At 41.7% G+C, this 24,901-nt stretch overlaps 1 protein-coding gene across 1 annotated transcript; it reads right to left on the bottom strand.

The window, feature by feature from the left end:
- Positions 1-2,326: 2,326 nt before the first annotated feature.
- On the bottom strand, positions 2,327-13,876 carry sall1a (spalt-like transcription factor 1a). The gene is made up of 3 exons (XM_057851274.1): positions 13,087-13,876; positions 5,612-9,015; positions 2,327-3,565 (listed from the first exon to the last, which is right to left on the bottom strand). Exons 1-3 carry the CDS (start codon positions 13,157-13,159, stop codon positions 3,116-3,118), a joined length of 3,927 nt encoding a protein of 1,308 aa, XP_057707257.1. The 5' UTR covers positions 13,160-13,876; the 3' UTR covers positions 2,327-3,115.
- Between the last annotated feature and the right edge of the window lie 11,025 nt (positions 13,877-24,901).

A 24,901-nucleotide genomic window follows, 5' to 3' on the forward strand; every position in this document is an offset into this window, starting at 1 on the left:
TAAATCGATCCAAATTCATCAGTATAATAGTACATGTTTCTAAACAAACAGCAACGCCTTCAGATTAAAAAGAAACTAATATGTGTATTAGATTATGTACTAAATCGAAGCTTGCTGTAATTACCTGAGAAATATTTTATTTTAAAGCATTCACTGATCATATCGCGCATCACATGACTCAGTGGAGGGGAAAAAAAGACTGATTTAGCGCAGCATCGCGTCCAGTCCAAACAAATGCTAAGTTATGAGAGGATGGACGCTCATAAAGGCAACATTTGATGCGCCGCGACACGCGGCTGTCGGCGCACAAAAGGCAAAGGCAGCCTCTAAAATAGTCCTTTTCAATGGCGACTACAAAAAGAAAGAAAGGAAAGAAGGCGAGACGACGAACGCCTTTTTAATCCGGATCACGCCACGCTGCCGTCTTTTTTGACAACTTGATTTAAAACAAAACTGCCTTGGATTGTCCGTTTGACAACTTTATTTACTTATTGTCACACACGCACGAGGCATCCGCTACTTGTTTAATGGAGCAAAAAGGCAAAAAAATATATATATTGCCATGTATTACCTCAAATAAATTGCCTACGGTTATTGTTTTTTTGAATGGAATAGAAATTAAAATTTTCTTTATAAATAAAGCATCACTTGAATATGTGTAAACTTGAGAAGCATTTGTTTTATGGCAAAAAAAACAAAAAAACAAACAAACAAAAAAAAAAAAAACAGGTGTCCTAACGCTATGGGCATTTATTTAAATATTCAATTTAACTTGTGATTTGTTTTTAAAAGTATAATACTTTTAAAAAGCATTTCTTGGCATAATTAATTTATTCACTGCCATTGACAACAATAGATGTCCATTTTGACCCTCCCAGCACAAGAATCTGATGTCAATCACCATCAGTTACTGAGTTAAAAATCAACATTAAATCATAAATTTACTAATTAGCTGCCATTCATTGCCATCACTGCAATAGCGCTAGATGTCCAAACGATTTGAAGTGGGAGAGCTGACAGCGAATGAATGCTCCCACTTCAAATGGATTGGGCGTCTACTAAACTAATTTAAATGCACAGCAGAAGGATGAAAACAGCCACATGATTGGACATGAGTTAAAAATCAGCTTCCACTTCAAATGGATTGGACGTCGACTAGTGATAAACTAATTTAAATACACAGAAGTAAGAAAGCAGCGACATGATTGGACATCGATCCCCGTCAATGGCAACCAATGAGTTAAAATTCAACAATAAATAAAATCCCAGATAGCGGACCGACATTGAATAAACATTGATTTTCCATCAAAATCATCAGTACGGTTGACATCGAAATTTTCGACGTCAAGTGACGCTGAAACAACGTTGTTCTATGGTATGTCAGGCGATGGTTGGGTTAACATTGTTTTATAGTTGATGAACTAATGTTGACAAATAGTTGATTTATGATTGATCGGGAAATAGGTTTGAAAAGTCATTTAATTATGGATGAGCGGGCGTTTTGGTCGAAAACATAACATTGATTCAGCCTTGTTCCAATATTATTAATAATCGAAATGACGTTTAGGTTTTGTAAGGATTTCAACGTTGAAACAACATTAATTGAGGGTGCAAAAGTGACGTTGATTCGACGATATATGATCGACAGCGGAATGTTGATCCAACGTCTTTTCAACGTCGGTCTGCTATCTGGGATATGCTATCTGGGTCTGGACGTCTTGAGTTAATATCCCAGATAGCAGACCGACATTGAAAAGATGTTGTATCAACATTCCGCTGTCAATTTTATATTGTCGAATCAACCTCACTTTTGCTCCCTCAGTTAATGTTTTTTCAACGTTGAAATCCTGACAAAACCTAAACTTCATTTCGATTATTAATAACATTGGAACAACCCTGAATCACTGTTATGTTTTCAAATTTTTCAAATCAACTACTTGTCAACATTAGTTCATCAACTATAAAACAAAGTTAACCCAACCATCGCCTGACATACTATAGAACAACGTTGTTTCAACGTCAATTGACGTTGAAAATTTCGATGTCAACCATATTGATGATTTTGATGGAAAATCAACGTTTATTCAATATCTGTCTGCTATCTGGGAAACCTTCGTTTGCTGCCAAACTCCCAGTTTAAATGGATTTGACGACTACTACTAATACTCTAATGTAAATTTACAGGATAAAAACAGCCACATAATTGGACATCTATAGCCGTCAATGGCAGCCAATGAGCTAACAAAATGTTGTGACGAAATTTAAAAAACAACCTCAATTTTACCTCACCAATAGTTACATAATAAAAAGCACACAAACACTGAACTCATTTGGAAAACTGATGTATTTGATTATTACTCGAGTAAAGAATTACAGTATCTTAGAGTTTTTGTTAGTAGGTATTAAAGTGTAGAGAAACTGGACCCATTAAACATTTTCTACCTTTCCGAGAAAGTGCATGTAACAGTCCGAAAGGTTTGTCAAACCCCAATATAATATTTATATTTATATATATATAAAAAAAGACAACAACACTATCAGTCCTTTTTGAGTGTCCACTGGACTTCTTCTCGACATGTATGTGCATCATCTTCTTTTGGGGGTGGGGCTTCAACACGTCACGTTAGCAGCACTGCGGAGAACAATTGGTTGTCTCAGTTCCAAATATGGGGGCGAGGGGTGGAGGAGTATGGAAGTAAACAATCATAAAAAGTAGCAAGAAACACCTAAACGTCCATGTTTCATCTTCCTTAAATAAAATAAAATGTGGGGGGAGTCTTGAACACACATCAGACTGTCTACAAGAAGATCAGTGTACAATATTTACAGCGTTTTTGCATCTTACAGGCAGACGTCATAGCTATGTAACACTACAAGGGGGACACGGAAATAACTTAATGCCAAGGTCAGAATATCTATCACACGTCGTCTTTAGAAGAAGCGCACACGCTCGCACACGCACACACATCTGATCTAACTGTTATAATGCTTCCACTGCGTCTCAAGCACGGTTATAGCCACTAATAAATAAGCTCCCGGGAACTATAACATGTACATTGTACAAAAGAAAAAAACTCCAACAGACTTGTCTTCACAGTTCTGGTTGTGTCTCTGTTTAATTAGTGACGATTTCTTTATTGTCCTCCATGAATCGCGTGAACCTGAAATGGGCGCCGTTCTCCGCGCCGGCCATCCGCTCCAGGCCGGCCAGGGCGGCGTTGGGTTCGGCGCTGTGGAGTTTGTCCAGGCTGCCCGTTAGGCCGCCGACGGGCGAGCTGCCTCCGTTGCCCATGCCGGCGCCCGACATGGGCGGCAGGCCGCCGCCCTGGATGACGGAGATCTCGTTGGCCTTCATGGCCAGGCCGCTAGAGAAGGCGGCGGCGTACTGGTTCCAGAAGCTGGCCGGGTCGCCGGCGCCAGCCCGTGACACCGCAGCCGGGTCCTTCTGGAAGATCTCAGGGAACTTGACAGGGTTGGCGCCCAGGAAGGCCATGGGCCCGTCTACTGAAAGCCGGCGCCCTCGTCGAGCAGGGGCGCTGTTCCACATGTGGGTGCCCATGTGGACCTGCGAGGAAGAGCATAGGGATTAATTTATGAATAAAATATAGCCTTTTCAGTCAATATTTTCTAAAACGATTACTTTAGTTGCTGTTTTTAGACCTGCAACATAACATGAAGGCTAGATTTGGCCTTTTGTATGTTCAAAAGAAATACGGGGGTCATTCTTATCACTTATACATTTTTAAAAAGCTACTTTGTATAAATTTACGTGCAGAGCCACATTGATACAGTATATTTAAATATATGCGATACTATAAAATTTAGATTTTTAAACAGTCTACTTTGACCTGACATATAATAAGATATTGAATTTACCTCTCCTGTTATGTAATGTGTGATATTGACCCATAATAATTAAAAAAATATCTGTTAAGTAATGTGTAAGAATGACCCATAATAATAAAAAAAATATATATATTAAATTGATCAATAATTAAAAAAATATTTTCCACATGCCTCTCTTGTATGTGCCTGGTTAAACTGAGTTTGTATTACACACCAAAGCAGAACATGTGAAAAAACATTATATTAAGGGTCAAATTGACCTATTCATTAAGACATGTCCATGTCAACCTGCACTTCTCGCTCTCTTAAAAATAAATAAATAAATAAATAAATAAATAAACTTGTTCAATTGTCATGCAACATGACAGGGGATTAATTTCCACAAATTCTACAAATATCAAAACATTTCATTTAAAACAAAATATGGCATTATTTTCTTTTTTTATATTGACAAAATTGTACAAACAATTTACAAACACCCACCCACGGCGTTTTTTCCCCCCCTCATTTATGTGTGTACTCATGTGGACATACACAGAGGCAGAGGAGGTAGTTTAGGAATGCAAATGAGAGATGATGCAATGGAAAAATATAATAATGATACTGCGCGCCACATGAAAATAGCTTCACACCCTGGTTGCACCGAGACAGTTAGCCGCATGTTGTGGTAAACATCTTATTTACACCAAGACCAAATATGCCTGTCTCGCACGGGACTTGAAGGCCTGAGGGTACAAAATGACTGTCCGTTTTCATCGTGTTTGTTCATCACCAAGTTTTCTCTAGTTCTGACTCAACTAATTTTGCATGTTGCGAAAAATAACAAACCTTCATGATAACATTACATTTGAGAGAACTCACTTTTTATGTTTATTACTTTGCCACACAACAAAAGTTTAGGAGTCAATGTAACCCACTGTTGAATCGTGAATGATTTTTTTTGTAAATTGACTTGATTGTAATTGATTTGATTTTTTTCTATTTGAAAACATCCTACAGGAGTTAAATAAACACTTCTTCATTTGGCAAAAATAACACTGTATGCTTATTCTTACAGTTCAAACCTTTTTTACCAACGCTTTTTAACATGCACTCTTATATCTATTTCATCTACAATATTTCTTGAGCGGAAGCAAGTTTGTACAAAAATATTGACAGAATAGTAACGGTGCAGCACTGTGTTCTGTTGTTTGTTTGGGAAGATTAAACATGCAGTGGGTCAGACTGACCAACGGACATTCCTGGTGTAGCAAAGAAACAAACATAACATGGGGGTTTAAATGTGTAAGCGTCCCCAATTCCCATTAGTCATTTGGCTTGAGCCCATTCCTTTTTTTTGACCTCATCATTGCTGATGTTCTTGGACTAATATTTTATCTAGTCAGTTCTTACATTTCATTTCACTAAACTCTGGGAAGCTGAGGGTAGTAGTGAGTTACGCTGCAACATGCCAGGCAGAACTAAGGTCTACTGGAAGAGATCATGTGTAGTTAAGCGCAAGAGGAATAGAAACTTAAGAGGCTCCAGTAAAAATCATTGTTCCAAAAGGGGCAAAAGTACATTCTTTGGTTAAATATTTAGGCGTTTTTTGCTTAATTTTCTTTAGTTTCATGTGTAATTTTTACCGTAAAGCTCATTTTGAGTGGAAAACAACTTGAAGCAAGCAACCTGTGCTTATAATTTTGAGAAATGCATATATAATATGATTTTGGAACATATACCCCCGCATTAAATAATTAATCATACACAGTTTTTGTAATCGTACCTTGAGGTTTCCTTTGGTGGTGAATGCGCGGCCGCAGATGCTACAGGCGAAGGGCTTCTCGCCAGTGTGCGTACGCTCGTGGATCTGCAGGGCGCTGGATGAAGAGAAGCACTTGCCGCAGGTGTTACAGAAGTGCTGCTTGGGCGTCCGGCGGGGCGGTGCGGCTGACAGCACGGGTGATGTGGAGGCAGACGACGTGACCATGCCGGCAGTGGCTGCTGTTGCAGAAACAGCGGCGGTGGATGAGGAGGAGGAGGTGGGGTCCTTGCTCTCGGGGTGGAGGCTGTGCAGGAAGCCGTTGACCTCTGGCTTTCCGAGCGAGCCGACAGACAGCATGGAGGGTGTGGGGCTGGAGGACAGGCTGGTGTTAGAGGGCTCAAAGAGCTGCGAGGGAAGGTCTCGCATCTGATGGGTTAGCATATGCTGCTTGAGGTTGCCCTTGGTGGAGAATCCCCTGTTGCAGGCCGTGCAAATGAAAGGTCGCTCTTTGGTATGGCTTCGGTAGTGGATGTCCAAGGCACTCTGACATGCAAATGTTTTCCCGCAGATGTCACAAGATGTGTTCTTAGCTGTGCTGCGCTCACGGAAGGGGAACATCATGCCCAGGGTGTCCTTGGAGGGGTTGACCGACGTCAGGTCCAAGGCGCCGATGTTACAAGGGTGAGGCTGTAGCAGAGCGGTGTGCTCCATGGAGAATGCCCTCTGTTGCCTGTCTTCCAAACTTGGTGATTTGCGAGCCTGCTGCGGCATGCCCGCAGGGGACGGGGCTTGCATGGAGGAGGTAGATTCGGACACAGCTGGGCTCCCAGCACTTTGGCTTTCGATGTCCCCGCCAAGAGATGAGGAATCGTTGGTGAGACAATCGCCCTCTCCTAAGCCGTTAGACACACCTTTGAGTTCTCGTAGCTCCTCCGCATCCACACCCTGGACGTGCTCACGTCCGTCGTCGTCAAGGGCAACCGGGGAGTCGCACAGGCTGTCGTGCGAAGCGTCTGCTGACCTGGGCGTGTCGGGAACGCTGCTGTCGGGGCCTTCCTCCGTCCCCTCCATATTGTCGTCAGAGAAGTTATCTAGGTCATCAAAGTTTCTCTCGTCAAACGAGCCGGTGTCAGAGACCATGGACTCTGGGTAGTTCTCGGGCAAAGGATTGTTGGGGATCTGTCCACCCATGTGCATGCGGATGTGCTGCTGTAGCACCACGGCGTTGGTAAATTTCTTTTGACATATCGGGCATGAGTGCTGAACTCGAAGAGGAGGCATGGCTCTGTGGACACTGTAGTGGGTCTTTAGATTCCCCTTGGTGGTAAAAGCTCGGCCGCAAATCTTGCACTTGAAGGGTCTCTCCCCGGTGTGAGTACGATAGTGCATTTTCAGTGCGCTCTGACAACTCAGTACTCGGTGGCAGATGACGCACTCGTTGGGGTCTGTCACCTTCCTGTCGATGTTCTCCACAAGCTGCTGCAGCTTTGAAGTCTCAGAGCCGTGGAGGGGATCCAGGATTCCTCCAAAGGGGAATTTTGCCTTGAACTGGTCTGACATGAGGGGCATAAGCGGATTGGTCAACATGGGCGGGCTGTTTGATGTGGCGTACTCGGTGGCACTCTCAGCAGCTGAGCTGACACTGGTCACAAAGCCTGAGGAATGGCTACCTTCTTCAGTTTTCCCATTTGAGGTAGGCAGAGTTGCACCTTCGCCCTCTTCAGATGCTCTGCTACTTTTAGTTGAAGGCTCAGAAGCACCTGAGTCATTTGTAGTGGAAGGAACCGGAAGGTTAGTTATGGCTATCGAGTGATCTTCCTTTTTGATGAAATGGGGAAGGCTGGGCATGGTCGGCGGAAGCAGCATACCGACCGAGGAAGTCAGAGTGGGCATGATAGGTTTGCTATCCAGCCAACTGGTGACCGGCTTCTCAGGGGGCATTGACATACCGTAGGGAATGCCAGTGCTCGTCGGTATATTGTCCAAATGCTCGGGAACGGGGTACGGGTTCATCTGGATGTGTGGGTACTTTTCTTTATGACGCTGAAAGTGCACCTTCAGGTTGCCACGGGTGGAGAACCGGTTGCCGCAGATGTTGCACTTGTACGGCCTCTCGCCGGTGTGGGAGCGCAGGTGGATCTGCAAGGCACTGTCGCTACCAAACACCTTGCCGCAAAACCTGCACTTATGTTTGAAGAACGCCTCTTCCGAGCTGCTCTTGGTCTCAAACGATGCAACGTTGGGCACCTTGCCTTTCCGCTGCTGCACCAGAGTTGCTAGAGAGTTGAGGTCCTCAACAGTGGTGCCGACGCTCGGAAGCGAACTGGAGAACATGGGGTTTCCTGGCGGGGGTTGAGGTAGAAGGGGATTCACCGCTGAGCTTAGCAAACTACTGATTCCGAACACCGGCGTGGTGGACTTTGCCATTGGGGTGTTAGTGACGTGGCAAGGCCTTTTCTCTGGGGGTTGGGCATTGCTGGTAGACGGGCCCACGTTGCTAATGCTCTGAGATGTCTCACTGCTGCTCTCTCTGTTTGACTGAGGTAGCTGTGCCGCAGCAGCGAGCTGCTTTAGGCTGCTAATGCTGGCCGACTGACTGGCCAGATTCTGTGCGAGGCCTGCGGCTGCAGCCAGCTGTTGCGAGAGATGGGAGCTTAACGTAGCCAGCGGGCTGGCAGTGGCGGGCCCCATCGCTCCTGGAGCTGAGGTCGTTGGAACCTGCATTTCTGGGGACTGGGAGGCCAGACGTAATATTTGGTGACGAATTTGCTCTATAAGTTGCAGCTGGTGGATTTGCTGTTGCTGCAGAGCAAGGAGCTGTTCCATCAGAGCAGGCACCGCCACCCGGGGTCCCCCGGAAGTACGTGCCTCCTGGGAGAACTGAGCCACAGCCACTTTGGTGCTCTGCAGGTTTTCGATAATGACGTTGCTGTTGATCATGGAAAAGTTTCCAAGCTCGGCCAGGTTGCTGAGTTGAGGGAGGGGGGCAGAAATAGCAGAAGTACCAACCGCAGGCCCGGCCGTGCCCTTGCCACTCAGGCTTCCCACTGTATCGCTGGGGCTCCCACTCTCCACATGACCGCCTTCCTCTTCGTGGCCGCTGCTCATCCCTGAGACGTCCACATCCATGGATTCGTCTTTTTCCAGCGCGCAGGGCTCAGAAAGGTCGCCGCACTCCGCCTGATCAGTGGTATTAGCGGTGTCATTCATCTGGTCGTCGGAATTAACGGGAGGGGACCCGGGCGAGAAGGTTCCAGCGGGGGAGGCTGGACTTTCATTCACAATCAGGACTAGCTGATTTTTAGTGCAATTTTTCTGGTGCTCCTCGAGCTCGCACAGTTCAAAGAACTCGGCACAACATCTGTTGCAGACGTGGGCGTCCGACTCCTTGCAAGGGGGGTCCTCAGAGCAAAGTTCAGTGTGCCCTGCAAAAAAAATAAAAGGAGGAGGAAACAGAGGATTAGTGATTAGAAATGTTTTGCAGTCAAAGAGGCACTTTTATCGCTTACGCTTCCATTGTTACTAATCTTGAATTTAATCAGTATTACACCTAACGCCTTGATGTGTTCACAAAAAAAAACAAAAAAAAAAAAAAACATAATGATCGAAAAAGCAAAAATAAGTCAGGAGGAACAAGCAACAAGGCCAGATTCGGTGCAGTGGCCTCTGAAACAAGATAAGAGGGGAAACAAAATCAATTGGAACTACTCACATATCACTTAAAAGTGATCTTTGAAGAGGTACATCAGGCCAAAGCAAAGGTAATCATTTTCTCCAGATAATCCATCAAAAAAATATATAGAACAGAGTGAAGCTGGGACATGTCTAGGACCCTTTAATGAAATTTCATAGAAACTCATTGATTTCCTATACAACTCTTCAAAGTCTGCTTGTCCACTCGGTGCAAATCAAGCATTGGATGGACTTATTAGACTTTCAATTTGCTGTCAACTTTGCTCATTTTCAGCCCGCAGACGCCATCTCGGACAGGTTATCGGCACGGCTAAACTCATTTAAGAAGATTGAGGCTGAACAAGGAAAAAGCAAGGAATGGGGGAGAATAACAACACACAGTATATTGTAATACTGTTAAATACTTGGAGGGGGTATGATTGAATTACCTAGACCGGTAAAACATGTCGTCTGAGGAATCACAAGACATGTGTCACATGAAGGATGATCAAACTACAGAAAAAGAAATTTATATCGACAAATAAAAAAACGTTATTAAACCCAAAAGTTTGAAAAAAGTGATGCATTTAAATGTGCAATTCATAAGAATTTGAAAAAATCACTTTGCATTCTTTGCTCACTTTTGTTAAATGTCTCCGTTTGACAAACAAGTTGATTTACAAATTGCATTTTTCTATGAATCCCTTTCATTGTGACTACACATCCCCCCTTGCCTTGCACCCTCCTCGCTTCCATTCTAAGGACTTTCATCAGGGCCAAGAATTCATTTGCAAATGAAACCCTACAAAAGTGAAGCCCCCCTGCCCCACAGTGAGACAGGATGCCTCCCCATTGTTCACGCAGCATGGGAGCGGCGGGGATGGTCGGAAGGCCGGTCGGTCGGGACTCGCTCCCCCGAGCTCATCCCCGGGGCCGGGTACCACTCTGAAGCGCACTCAAAGGGATTATATCTTCGCTTGGTGTTCTTCCGCACCGCCAGACGCCAGATAACCCCAAAGTTGCCATGACAGTAAACCCCCCGGCCCTCACGCCGACCAACTATGCAAGCACACATTACTTTTCACGGGAAAGCTCCCACTTTTCAAAAGCAGAAACGGATCTTTGCATTTAAGTTATATTTAACGGGCTAAAAACAAAGAAAAAGAGCCACGTAAATAATACAAAAATTCAGCAAAAAACGTGACATTTCAAGAAGCTGCATAAAAGCCATTATGTGTGCATGGGTAAAAAAGACGAGATTATATGTATAGATAATGTGCTTAAATAAATGAATCCTTTTCCGATCAAAACTTAAACCGGAGCCACTGCATGTTTAAAGAATTTTACACATTCGTTTAAATTATGTGGGGGTAAAAGTTTGTGTAAATGTCATTCTTATTAACAGCTCACAAAAAATACACAAACAAAATAAATAATCTTTTGCAACCTATTTTTAAAATATCTTTTTAAGTTTCTTCCTTATTTTTGAACAAGTTATTAAAAGTTACAAGGAACAAAACTCTATGTAATCATTTCATTGAAGTAAATATTAAGTACATTACATTAAAATCAGAATACAAGGAACTAAAAACATGTTTTTCTGTTTCCCAAAAACATTAGGCCATGTTTAATTTTTACAATGCATCAACGGAGCCTCCTAGATTGCAACTTTACAATATACTTCAATTAAGAATTGACGAAAAAAGAGAAACTTTAAGGTTTCTGTTCCATTAACAGCCTCATGTTTTCTTTATCTTTTATAATGAAAGCATGCAGAGTTTTGTCTACACTTTGTGCCCAAACTGTGCTTCTTTTACAGCAGCAAACAAAGATTTGTGCAAACTGTTTTAAGACAAAAAAAAAAAAAATCAATGCTAAAGCACAGGACATGGCGCAGATGCTAGCATTAGGCTTAATTCCCAAAATAGCAGGGATTAAGTACGAATTAAAATTAAGAATCAAGCCAAAGCTGCTGCGAAGAGGATGTGCTGCTAACATATGAATCATAGTCTAGAAGGCCTCAAAACAAGAAGACGAAGAGAAGATTTTAAGCAGGCAAAAATCCTACATTGTGTGTTTTTAGGGGCGGGTTCGGAGCTCCACATCGCACTCAACACCAGATGGGGGTCCGGCAAAAACCACCTTGGTCTAGTCTGGCCATGCAGGAGGACACTGGCGGAGCTGTGGTCCGGTGTCATGCTTAAGGCAAAGGGAGGAAGGGAGGGTTTGGGCTAGCACCCTCAACCAAATGACAGACACTTTGTTTGCAGGGGCACAAAAAAAGAGAACAGGAGGGTGGAGGGCTGCCCTTGCCAATTTCCCCCAGGGGGGCCACTTTGATAGGGGCTAAATATTGATAAGGGCCTCACTTAAACGCTTAATAGACGGGGGTAGAGGGAAAAAAAGAGAATGTCAAGGCCTGGCTCGGGCCGCCTGCGGTTTGGACTAGTCGGGTCAATGGTGGCGTGAAGTGGATCTCACTGGGCCCTGAACCCTAAGCACCCTGTCCCTCTTTCACACACACAAGTGGACACGGGCCCTGAACTCTGGTCAACCCTCATGTAGGGAGACACTGGAAAAGGTTAAAAAAGCACAGTGCAAGCACACACACACGACCACTCACACACACACACACGAACACGTCCTGATTCCTGATACTCCTATTTAAAAAAAAAAAAAAAAAAAGTGGAAAAAAAACCTAAGTCATTCCTTAAAAAAAAAAAAAAAAAGAAAAAAAAAAAGAAACACTTATAAAATATATATAGCCCTGAAAAGTTGATTTTAGGTGGTTATACTCTAGCATGTTATTAATGACTCAAATAAGTATAAAAACACTACAATTAAAAGGTAACAAGAATCATAGTTTGGGCAGAATAGTTGATGAATTTCATTGAACGTAAATGTGCACAAGAAGCAACTCCAGAAATATGATAATCATACAATGTTTCAACTATCACTTTTAAATGTACACATTTTACATGTAAGGCTTTTTAATTACGCTTATAAATTACATTTCAACAGCATGAATTTGGAGAACTTATCCCTAGTATTAATAAAAGTCCATTACCAAACAATGCTTTCACACTTTATTCGTTTTAGCCCCACAATTTTTTTGCCCTTTTATCCAACTGCAAACTACAAGAATTGTTTAAGTCTAACACTAAAAGAAAAATACTGTGATTCTTATCACGTATTTTTGCGACCTGAACGCAACATTTGACACTTTATTTCCCGATGATGTCTTAAATCACGTCCCAATAAAACCCCATTGTTTTCTTATTTTGTCAAAGTTGCTTTACTTTGACTAAAACTACTGTTAGTTGAGTCACCACAATTTATTTAACGATGTCTGAGCGTATTGTGTGCGTGTGTGACTCATGATGAGTAATATTTTTTTACATCTTGAAAGCACGATAAGCAAACTAAAGCGATCTTATGTTATCACGATTAATACGAACGTGCGGAATACGACAGTTTTGCACGATTTTAAACCGACAAAGTTACTTTACTTTTTGAACGTGTGTGTGTGTGGTGTGTGTGTGTGAGTTCGGTCGGGGTGGTCCGTGCCGATTGGAAAATGGCTCATTTTGAAACCCAAATATGAAAAGTTTTATTTATTTTTGTGTTTTAATTAGGCACGTTAAATCGCACAAAATAACGCAAAAACGCAAAGAAGTGGATAAACAAAAGAAAGATCATTAATAAGTTAATACGCGAGGAAAACATGCATTTAAATTTAAATTTAAAAAAAAAAAAAAAAAAGTGACTATTTGAAAGTGTGAGGGATGTTGATGGAAAGAAGAAGTGGGGCCGGTGGTACTCACCATTGTGGCCGGCTCCGGGTAGCAGAGGGTCGGACTGAAAGTGTTGCGGCTTGGCTTGTTTCCTCCGCGACATGCTGGCTGGCACATGGGGCAAACACCAAGCGAAGAAGAGGCGAACAAGACGAAGAAGAAAAAAATGAAACGAGAGGCCCCTCAAAATTTCACGCGCATCGAGCCCATCCAACGCGCATGTGCCACGTTATGATTATCAATAATGCCTCGCGATTAATCATACGGGCAGGGAAGGGAGGGAGGGAGGTGGACGAGGAGGGGCTGGGAAGGGAGGAGGAGAAGGGGGGTTCTTTGAAAGGCGATTGGCACCTCGCCAGCCCCCCTCCTATTCAAATGAAGTCTCTTTAATCAATTAGCTCCTGATTTGCTTTGCTGGAAGGAGGGACACTGGGGGTCTTCTTCGTCTTCTCCTCTCCCAGCCCCGAGGTTCCCAAACGCCGCTTGAGGGAGGAAGGAAGCCCCCTCCTCTTTTGGTCACCTTGGTCGTGTCCCAAGTGATAAATGTTCCAGAACTTTCTCCTCCTCTCGCTCCTCAAGCAGGTAGGATAGTCCGTCCCCCCCCCAAAAAAATCGAGCCTTAAAATCACCTTTTAGGTAAGACGAAAGCGGCAGCCGGATCGCGCGTGCCTTCCCGACTGTAAAAGTCCACGCGTGGCTCCGTCCACTTCACTTGAATGCAGTCATTTTTTGTTTCGAAGGGTCTATTTTCGGGGAGGTGGTTTTAACACGCGAGCACGTTGTCATTACACACCGCATCGGCGAATAAACAAACTTTTCGAGAGGGCCCCGCGCGGCAACGGGACAGCCGGAAAGCTCCGCCCATTAACTCGCTGATTGGCCAGTTGGATGCTCAGTCACAATATTAGACCCCGCCTCGTTACCGCCCCCTTTTGCCTCTCCACGTCTCCTCGTGGTGACCAACAGTTTGGATGAACAGAGCAGAGAACATCGGCGACAGTTAATTTGTTATTCAAAACGAAAAGAAAAAACATTTTTGTTAAAGTAAAGAAAGTCAGTCATAATAACAATGGGTAATACATTACTGTACACTGAAAAATGCACAGTAATTCATTCATCGGTCAAATTAGTTTGTACTTAAATCTAACTGTCTCAAGTCACTATTTTTGGTCATAAAAAAAAAAAAAAAAAGCTTAAAATAAAGACCTGGAATCCACATATTTAGAACATTTTGTATACAAGGGTCGTCTACATGATTCAAAATAAAAATTACGATGTCCACACATGGACGCTAGCTGTCAATTATAATATATGTAAATATATATATACTTTTTGAAATTATTGTTCATTATTGTATATTTTTTAAAAATATATATGTATATATTTATGAAAATATAAAGCGATGCATTAAAAAAGTTCATTAAAAATTAATAAACTACAATAAATAAAAAAATAAATAAATAAATTATGGCCCCAATAACATTTTTAGAGTTGATTTGGTTTTCTTTTTAAAATTTATAGTAGTTACCCTTTCAGAGCAGTGTTTTTTCTGCTGGGCAAAAAAAAAAAAAAAAAAAAAAAAAAAAATCTGAGGATATTTAATGCTTTTATTGATTATTTTTAATGTTAATGGTTTTTTTTTAAAATGAGAAATGAGGACTTTACCATATACTTTTTGAAGTTGCGTTTAGTCAGCCATTTTCAAAGAGTCAAAAATAGCAAAGAGGGCGTGCCAAACCTCATGATTTGGTTTTGATGGGTAAAGTTTCATCCAGTAATCTACCAGAAGTGGCAACAGCAACTAAATTCAGTGTATTTAATGGTTTAGAGACGCGAACACATCACGTCCCTCAGCAGCATGCCTAGGTCTGAAGGGGTTAACTCATTGCTTGCTATTGATGACAAGAGATGTCCAATTTATTTAAAGTGAGAGGACCGGCTGTGAACACTCATCTTTCAGTGCCATTGACGGCACTGAAAGATTCCAATCAATCCCATTTTGGGATCGTGGCAGCGATCATTCGCTGACAAATGAATTTCACACCTAGCGCCATCAATGGCAGCCAATGAGTTACATGAGTGCCCTATAAAGGGTTAATAGCACATTTATTAGAATTAATTAAATATAGAAATACAGAAATTTGCTGCAGGACAGCATTTAACTCAAAGCAAAACATCCAACAACTCTTAATATGGTTGTTTAAAAAATAAATAAATAAATAAATAATACCAAATCTGGATGCTTTAAGGGGTGTTGAGGTGTACAGAGGGGGTGAAACAAGACAAACGGAGCACCTCTCTCGCTCGTACTGATGTTGAGAAATGAAGATAATAACGTTTCGAAGGCTGATGCCATTATTTTGCTCTGAATTTTTAAAGAGCAGCTGCGGGGCCAGGATGGATGTGCTCCCCCGGCTTGTCAGCTATCTTTTAGTTTCGACCAGAGTCTTTACTTATTCATGAATTAAAAGGAAAAAAAAAAAGAAAAAGAAAGAAAAGGAACTGCCACAGAAATGCAGCTTAAAATACGCTTTGTAAATTGCAAAATTATTAAAAAGATATTTATGGATTGGCCTTTAATTGGTGCGCTTGTGCAATAATGGCAAAGTTAACGTTGCAAAAGAGTTCAAGCCGGGAGTGTTCTGCAATATTGTAATGTCCCAGGCGGGGAAATCAATGTGCAGTTAATTGATGTGAGTGTTGGTGTGAGATTGTAAACAAGGTGATTTGCAGCCTGGTCTAGCCGAGGGAGGGACGCGTACGTGCGTGTGTGTGTGTGTTTTTTAAGGTGCAGGATTGACAGATAAAATGCATGAAATGTTACAAAAATGATTCAAATATGTTTTTAAAACCTCTACAGACATACATACATATAGATGACAGCCTCGGAAAGCTATATCACATGTATTTTATATTTTGTACACTAACAAGTTGCTAAGGCTGATGTGCTTTTTTGTTTATCTGATTTTAACACCAATGGTCAAATTGATTAAAATATTACAAAAAAACAACAACATTTCTACACTATTGACATTAACAGTCTAAACTACGCGCTAATGATACATAACACAAATTTGTTATCCTAAGTCCAAGAAACCCCGCTTGTGAGAACGTAATAAAATGCCTCAAGAACCTCATTAGTCTCTTCAATGCAAAGAAAAGTTTTTTTGTTTGTCTTTTCTAAAGCACAAACAGTAAATCATGACCTCCTACAATGCATCCAATGTTGACTAAAAGATGTGAACCCCTCAAACCGGACCCCCATCCCTCCCATTCGTCCATCTTGCTATTGTTTCTAACTGGAAATCCTCATTTTCCCCTCCTGTGTGATGCCGCATTCAACACGTGGTGGGCTTTCTCTTTTAATGCAACCCCTCTCTCTTTATCTCAACCATGCCTGCTGAATTAGAACGAGCTGGAGCAGACCCTCATCTGGGTCAGCTGTGTGTGTGAGAGTGAGAGAGCAAGAGCGAGAGTGAGTGTGTGTGCCTGCATGCGTGTTTGTGTGTGTGTGTGATACCGGCAGCCAAGGCGAAAAAGAAAGTTGAGGCTGTTGTCCCCCTAAAAAGAAAAGAAAAACATATGAAAATCATCACATTTCAGCTTCCTCCCATGTTTTTCAGTACGGTCTACGGTAAAGCCTTGATGTACTGAATCCGGAAATAACAGCTTTAAGATTCAACGGACAGCATCATCGACGCAAAGTCTGTTGGTTCCAGAATGGGCCGCTGTTGTTTACTGACACGATCAAAAGACTGAGCCTGCTACTGTTGTTCCACTGCTGGACGTGCTGGGATAGCTTTTAAATGTCTTGTTAAGACTCGATGACAATAAGGGGGCTCTAGTCACCAGCTTGCCCTCTGTCCCCATGACAGCGCTCCCCAGCCGGTGTGTCTTTACATGAGCATTCATGTTTGTCTCTCTAACATTCTATAATGAGTTTGGTATATAAACTATACGCTTTGAAATGGAGACAAGGGAGGTATGTAGTAGAATACTTTAGTGCAGGGCAACGACACTTAAGCGCAGGCTCCCCAAGGAAGAAGCACATGTCTCGTTCACTTTTACGCATTCAACCCCAATCTCGAGGCACTCACCTAGGATTTCCGAGTTCATCATTGGCAGCTGCCCAGAGAAGCAAAATTTGTTGAAGATTGTAGTAAAAAATGCACGAAACACAACTATTGTATTTTCAAGACTATAAGTTGCACTTTTTTTTATAATTTGGCTCGGCCTGCGCCTTACATGTTCATACTTATACTCGAGGCTTGCCCTCTACTTTGAGTTGGTGCAGTTGTTCGAAAGTGATACTGAAGATTAAGACTTGAACGGATTTGGTATTGATATGGGGTGAAATCGAGAGTTTGTTTCATTTATCATTTTCTGAATAACTTAATATGTAAACAGATACCCATTTAGCACTTTGTTCTCTGTTTTATTGCTATTATATAATCATCAAGGCAAGGCAGGGTGTGTGGGAACTCAAAATGCTTTATAAATAGCTAACAAAAATACAAAGTTCAAAACAAAAGGCCAAGGGATTAAATGAAAAGGTAACAAAACTTAATTGTTAGAGGAATTTGAACACGAGGGCTTGGACGTACAAGTGGACAATTGCCACGTTTACATGGAGCCAAATATTCCAATTACAATCGGAATATTTGTTCAAACCGAATAAATGTGTTCCATATAAACACCTCATTCAGAATGAACAGGCCCAAACCGAATGGAATTTCGTTCCGATTTACAGGGGTGGAATATTCCTTTTCCCAAACCGATTAGAAGTAAAATTATATCATGTAAACAGGGAAGCGGAATGGTGTCTGGTTGCGTTCTTTCTGCGCATGCTCCGTACTGACGTGGTGACGTCACTCGGTGACGTAAGTAACGTCACTTGCAACATGGCTTCCAAGCACACGCACAGCGCACCCACACAACTTTTTAAATGAACGGCGTATCATTCTGAAGTTTTGTTTCCACTCGAAAAGTTAAAACAGCAGCTGATCTGACGATCGATCTCCATGTTTTGCAACGTGACGCTTTGTTTTGATTAATCTGCGCATGTCAGACGGCAGTTGTCAAACGTCCTTTCGGAATAAAGGCAGTCACATGTAAACGCTGGATCGGAATAGATGAAGTGACATGTAAACAGCTGATGTGAAATTTCCATTCGGAATGATTTGAATCGGTATGAATAAAAGTCAGCATGTAAACGTGGCTAATGACGCAACAGGAACAGACAGCGCATGGGCAACTTAAATACAGACATGGGGTAACGAAACAATGAGGCACAGGTGGGTGACACAAGAGGCAGCGGATTGGTCAACACACAAGGAGCATGCACAACAGGTGAAATCAATGGGTAATCACGGGGACAAGTCACACTAGGAGGAAACAAACCCTAACACAGGCATGAAAATGGGTCAGGTGTTAAAAAGGTGAGAAGGGTGTGGAGGAAATATGTTCCAGTACACTGTACACCCCAACAAAATATTGAGCTCTGTCGACCCACACTGTGTTTCAGCAGGGCCATGCAGAGACCGGTGGAGGGGTGGGTGCTCGTAGATCAAAAGGGGCACATGAACAAGTATTTAATACACCTTAAAACAACATAACTTCAATTTTAACCAGCTTTAGATAATAATTGGCTGCGACTGTGACATACTTGAATTGGGAGGGGGCAACAGTGAATAGAAATCAAAACTGTCATCAACACTTTCTGGCTGTGACTCAGTCAGTCTGCCTCTTTTCTTCCTTCAACCTCTGCATCAAAACTTCCTCCCTCAACTTGTTCATCTGAGAACAAACCACATCAGATGGTCACTGAGCCACCAACAGCACAGTTTTCTTAAAACTATTATTTCATTATTATCCATACTTAACAACTCTAGCACCTAATGATTAATAAAGCAATGACATAAAAATCTTATAGAAAAATAACATTGTAATTGTGTTTATAATTGTATTTAATACCCGACTATCCTTGCAAACTTGTTCTTACCAGGTCCGCTATTCACCCAGCTGATGAGGTATCCACTGCCTTTAGCAGCCTCATCTAACTGCTTTTTTCATCCCTCAATCTCCCTTCCCTACGACGCATGTCTATGTAATGAAATATAAATATTTAAAAAAACAAAAAAACAGACTCCCCGGTGGCTTTTAGTTTTAAAACTTTCTTAATTTCTTTCTCTCTCAATAACGATGGAGGTAGAGTTGTGTTTTTATTATTCAATCAAAAAACAAAGTTACTTCTATCAAAAACAAAGTTGCTTCAATCAAAATACAGTATATACTTTTAATCCCCAAAAAGTCACTTCAATAAAAAAAAAAAGTTTTTGATTGCAAAAATAAATTCGAGACAAAAAAAGCATTTGAAAACTATTTTTCTTGATTGAAACAAATTTTTCCATTGAAATAATGTTGTTTTGCGTTTGGGCCACATTTTGGCTAGGACATTTGTGTCTTTATTATTCAATCAAATAAGTTGCTTCAAACAAAAAAATATATATAAAAAGAAAAACTTTGCACATGTGTCAATCACCGTTTACCAAAGCCTGAGAGGGTTTGAGTAGACTCACTATGAAGCATTTAATAAAGCCAAACATTTTCTTACTACTTTATTCTTGTTTAAAAATAATTCGGTGGGGCAGTAACATGTTTAAAACTTATCATAATTTTTACATTTTGAAGTGCTTGAAAACCATTTATAAATGATACTTTGGTGAAAAAAGTGAAAAAACATGTCTTATATATATGTATCTTTTTTCCAATGTAAAATCTGAATAAATGCATTGAACACGCACAAAAAAATGGGGGGGCGCGGTGCTACTTCGCAGTTTTCACTTATTGCGGCGGGTTCTGGTCCCCATTAACCACGAAAAACGACGGATCCCTGTATTTCTGAAAAGCTTTAAGAAGCAGGACTCATTCCCACCACTCGTCAGGCCGGTGTTGTGCCGACACCGGCCGTCAGCTCAAATCCAAGCCGAAAATAACGCGTCTCCGGCGGACGACGGGAGCGATGTGAGGCGCCCCCTCCATCCGAGAGCATGCCGCTTAATTTGACTCAACAGTGTGTTTCTTCGTTTATATTACCGCTAAATACACAAGCTTGACGCCAATTTAACGGGAGCTATTTTTTTTTCATGGGAGATTTGGCTAGCTCTGGCAGTGTTCAATGCAAGCTGCAACGAATGGCAGTAACTTTTTTATATCGCAAAATGTGAAAACGATTGAAACCATTACTCACCAAATTCAATCTGCTGGCAAATACGAGCAAGTGTGTATGCTGCGCTCTGGTCTGCCCCGGTGTGGATAAGGCCTGCTTTTTGTTTTCGCAGCTTTGCAATGCAACCAAAGGCTCTCCGAGCACTCCATGTACAGGGAGTGCGCGCGTTTGGAATAATGGAACGCAGCTTGGGCCGATGATTGGTTCTCGTCAGCGAAGCATCTAGAAGGATTTGCTGACTGTGCTCAGTTTACGTACTAAGTTAATCACATGATGATAATAATAATAATAATATTTAAATAAAACCCAAACCCCCCCCCCCCCAAAAGAATTTCTCCTCGGATCTACGCAATTCACGTAGGTCGCCCTTTTTTGACTTCAAAACGATGAATTTCGCCGAAAGGTGAGAGATTTTCATGCCTGCTAACAACTTATACCACGGTATGGCTTAAATATGTTTTTTTCCCTCTTCACTGTGCATTCTTTGGCTGGTGCGACTTATAGTCCGAACCTCGAAACTGGATGTACGGCATGATGACAACGCTTTGTTAGATGGGAGTATCATGTCAAAACAGCCACAAAAGCACTACACTTTGGCTACGGTCAGACCGTAGCTTGAAGTAACCCAAATTCGGTTCTTGGAAATTCAAAAGCAACTTGAGATATCCCACCCCTTGAGGTCATCTTGATGAGTGGATACTGGCCTGACCTCACTTTTAGGGCCACTATGTATGAACGGCAGTCCGAATAGCCACACAAAAATAATGGATTTATGCGGCTAAAAAGTCGTCTTTAGCATACAAATGTAACAGAGGTAAAAAAAAAAGAATAAGTACTGTAATTAAGAAGAATGAAAGGACGATTCTACAGTTTTACCGTTCGAGATTTGACCTTTGGAAATAAAAAAAAAGATTGTGACAGCTTGACGCCAGAATTAAATTATTTCCCGTCTGGGAAATACAGCATTATTTGAATAGCTATAAGCACATCTGCCGCGTAGTTCTGAGGTTGGGGGTTTATATCTTGGCTCTGGCCATCCATTTATGTTAGCTCAATTGAAGACTGTAAATTGTGCATACACTTGGTGTAAACGTGTGTGCCAATATTTGTTTGGATATATGTCCCAGAATGGAGTGTGTGGTACTTTAGTGCAGTCTTTCCTAACCTTTATTTAGCCAAGGCATTACATCATAAAAACTTCACAGTAGAGCTGCACAACTCTTTTCTGACAAATATTGCAATTCCATTTTCGATTTGTACATTTCATACTTTTAAATGCATAGAACCAGAATTCTGAATGTTAGAATTCATTACTTCTACAACTGTCTTGCATAAAATATGTCAACAAACATAAGAAAATCTGACAGGTCACAGCTCCAATGTGACGGGTTGGCCACATTGGCACGTGGCATTTTGAAACACTACACCGCTGATGCTTCAAAGCATCACGCACGCTCAGGTAGATTACGAGAGTGTACTTTTATGACAGTTTTTTCTTCAGGCCTTCAACACAGTGCAAGAGGACTAATGGTGGAATTGTGTTTGGTCTTAGGGATTTGGCATTTCACATTGTTTTCGCTTCTTCTTAAAATAACGTCTGCATTAATAAAACAACAGTGTGATATCAAAGTGATAGATGATATAGTGTAATAATATTTTCCACATAATCTATTTTATTAAACCAAACAGCATGACAGATTAAACAAAACTCTCATCCACAGAGTGTCCCTGAACGAACCGCATGTCATCGAAACATAGCTAGCTGCTCAGTGCGCTCACGATCAGAGCACACAACAAGTACACAAACAAGTGAATATGAAAGAATGCTAAATTAACATTGAAACGCACAATACTGAGTTAGATGCCCACAAACGCAAAGCGCACTGCCTTACCTGCCCTGGACGAGTGACAAGACTCTCAAATGTTTTTAATTTCAAATTTTTTATGTGAACATTTTAATACAACTTACTTTCTATGAGTGGCAGATGCTGATCTTTCAATGAGGGGAAGCTCAAACTGTGTGCTTTGTGACAGTGGTGGGGAACAGCTGCAACCACTGCTCGGTAGGGAAAGAAACTAAAGTGCCAGAAGTCAAGTCTCCAAACACAAACAGCTACAATAGAAAAAATACACCAGAAATTAGCTCGATTTTTTTGGGAGTCGTTTTTAACAAAGCAAGTGTCGCTAGGAAGATTATGAAAGTCTCTGGTTCAACTCAGAACAACGGAATAAAAATTTTTTCAATGCCACTTGCAGATGTTAATACGACAAGATCACTGATTTGCTCATTTCGGTGTCAATCAAACAGGGATTCAGCCTCAGACAAATCATCCTGCATGCAGAGCACCATACACTGCTGGCCAAAAGTATTGGCACCCCTGCAATTCTGTCAGATAATGCTCAATTTCTCCCAGAAAATGATTGCAATTACAAATGCTTTGGTAGTAATATCTTCATTTATTTTGCTTGCAATGAAAAACCATAAAAGACTATGAATACAAAAAATTAAATCAGTATCATTCATATCAACTCTAAAAATCGGCCGGACAAATGTATTGGCACCCTCAGCCCCATACTTAGTAGCACAACCTTTAGACAAAACAACTGCGAACAACCGCTTCCGGAATCCATCAATGAGATTCTTACAATGCTCTGCTGGAATTTTAGACCATTCTTCTTTGGCCAACTGCTCCAGGTCTCTGAAATTTGCCTTCTCCAAACTGCCATGTTCAGATCTCTCCACAGGTGTCCTATGGGATTCAGGTCTGGACTAATTGCTGGCCACTTTAGAAGTCTCCAATGCTTTCTCTCAAACCATTTTCCAGTGCTTTTTGAAATGTGTTTTGGGTCATTGTCCTGCTGGAAGACCCATGACCTCTGAGGGGGACCCAGCTTTCTCACACTGGGCCCTACATTATGCTGCAAAATTTGTTGGTAGTCTTCAGACTTCATAATGCCATGCACACGGTCAAGCAGTCCAGTGCCAGAGGCAGCAAAGCAACCCCAAAACATCAGGGAACCTCCGCCATGTTTAACTGTGGGGACCGTGTTCTTTTCTTTGAAGGCCTCGCTTTTTTCCCTGAAAACTCTATGTTGATGCATTTTCCAAAAGCTCTACTTTTGTCTCATCTGACCAGAAAACAGTCTTCCAAAAATGTTTTTGGCTTTCTCAGGTAAGTTTTGGCAAACTCCAGTCTGACTTTTTTATGTCTCTGGGTCAGAAATGGGGTCTTGCTGGGTATCCTACCATAAAGTCCCTTTTCATTCAGACGCCGACGAATAGTACGGATTGACTCTGTTGTACCCTCGGACTGCAGGACAGCTTGAACTTGTTTGGATGTTAGTCGAGGTTCTTTATCCACCACCCGCACAATCTTTTGTTGAAATCTCTCGTCAATTTTTCTTTTCCGCCCACATCTAGGGAGGTTAGTCACAGTGCCATGGGCTTTACACTTATTGATGACACTGCGCACAGTAGACACAGGAACATTCAGGTCTTTGGAGATGGACTTGTAGCCTTGAGATTGCCCGTGCTTCCTCACAATTTTGCTTCTCAAGTTTTCAGACAGTTCTTTGGTCTTCTTTCTTTACTCCATGCTCTGTGTGGTACATACAAGGACATGGGAAAGAGGTTGAGTCAACTGCAACAACAGCAGTATACATTGAATCACTTATTTTTTACATTTTCATCACGTGTCTCTCAAGTTTTCCACCAACCAATCCATAGACTACAGTACATGCATTCCAAACTGTGAAAAATCAGCTTCATGAGGTTAGATTATCACAGCAGCAAAAAAAACCCCGCAATGTTGATGTGATGTAGTTTAATCATTCAGCTCTATCTTACGCCACACAGGGAATATTGAATTATAAATGATCTTGAGAAATTGTTGCCGTTTCGTTGAACTCAAAACTTTTCTTTTGTGCTATAAGGCAACAGGTGGCTATCAACAGTAGGTTCATAGGACCTGCTTCCATGTTGGGGAAGAGCATTTTCATGTTCGGCCTGCAACTATATGTACATCGCTGACACAGCTCGATGAACAAAGCTTTATTTTCTGAAGAAAATAAAGTGAATTTGGATGAATCCATGCAATGATTTCTTAAAGGGCAGTTGCAGTGAATAACTTCATCAGTGTATAAAACAATTGTTTTGTAGTTGTTGTTGAGGCTCTGTCATGTTAATCCAGTAAAGCAGAGGCCTCTGACTCTTCAAGTATGCCTCCTGACAAATATGAAGCATAGCACGGGCCTCTGTCCAGACGTCCTGCACCAGGATTAGGAGCTTGATTAAAGGGATTTTCATAAGACGCCCTCCTGCTCCTAGACATGGAGAAAAGTGCATGACATCATCCAGTCACACTCCATGTTTGTCAAGTTATCAAATGAATGGTGTTTTTTTTTCTTTCTTATCCTACAGGTGAACACAGCGTTGAAAAATGACCCATGTTAAAATTCACAACCTGTAGTGTTGATAGAGAATAGACACCATTAATTAAGAGATCAAGCCGCTCTATTGTCCTTGAGCGTCGCCTCCCCTCTTACACCACCTCACCCCATTAACCCTCCCTTACAAGACCCCTATTGTGCCCCTTGACAACTTCCTGCAGCATCACC

Source organism: Corythoichthys intestinalis, chromosome 1, assembly GCF_030265065.1.
Source record: "Corythoichthys intestinalis isolate RoL2023-P3 chromosome 1, ASM3026506v1, whole genome shotgun sequence".
NCBI classification, from domain to species: Eukaryota; Metazoa; Chordata; class Actinopteri; order Syngnathiformes; family Syngnathidae; genus Corythoichthys; species Corythoichthys intestinalis.

Coding starts and splice junctions, on each gene's coding strand:
- sall1a (XM_057851274.1), bottom strand. CDS start 13,159: ATGTCGCGGAGGAAACAAGCCAAGCCGCAACACTTTCAGTCCGACCCT. Junction 9,016..13,086: donor ACCCGGAGCCGGCCACAATG/GTGAGTACCACC, acceptor TTTTTTTTGCAG/GGCACACTGAACTTTGCTCT. Junction 3,566..5,611: donor CCACCAAAGGAAACCTCAAG/GTACGATTACAA, acceptor TCTTCCTCGCAG/GTCCACATGGGCACCCACAT.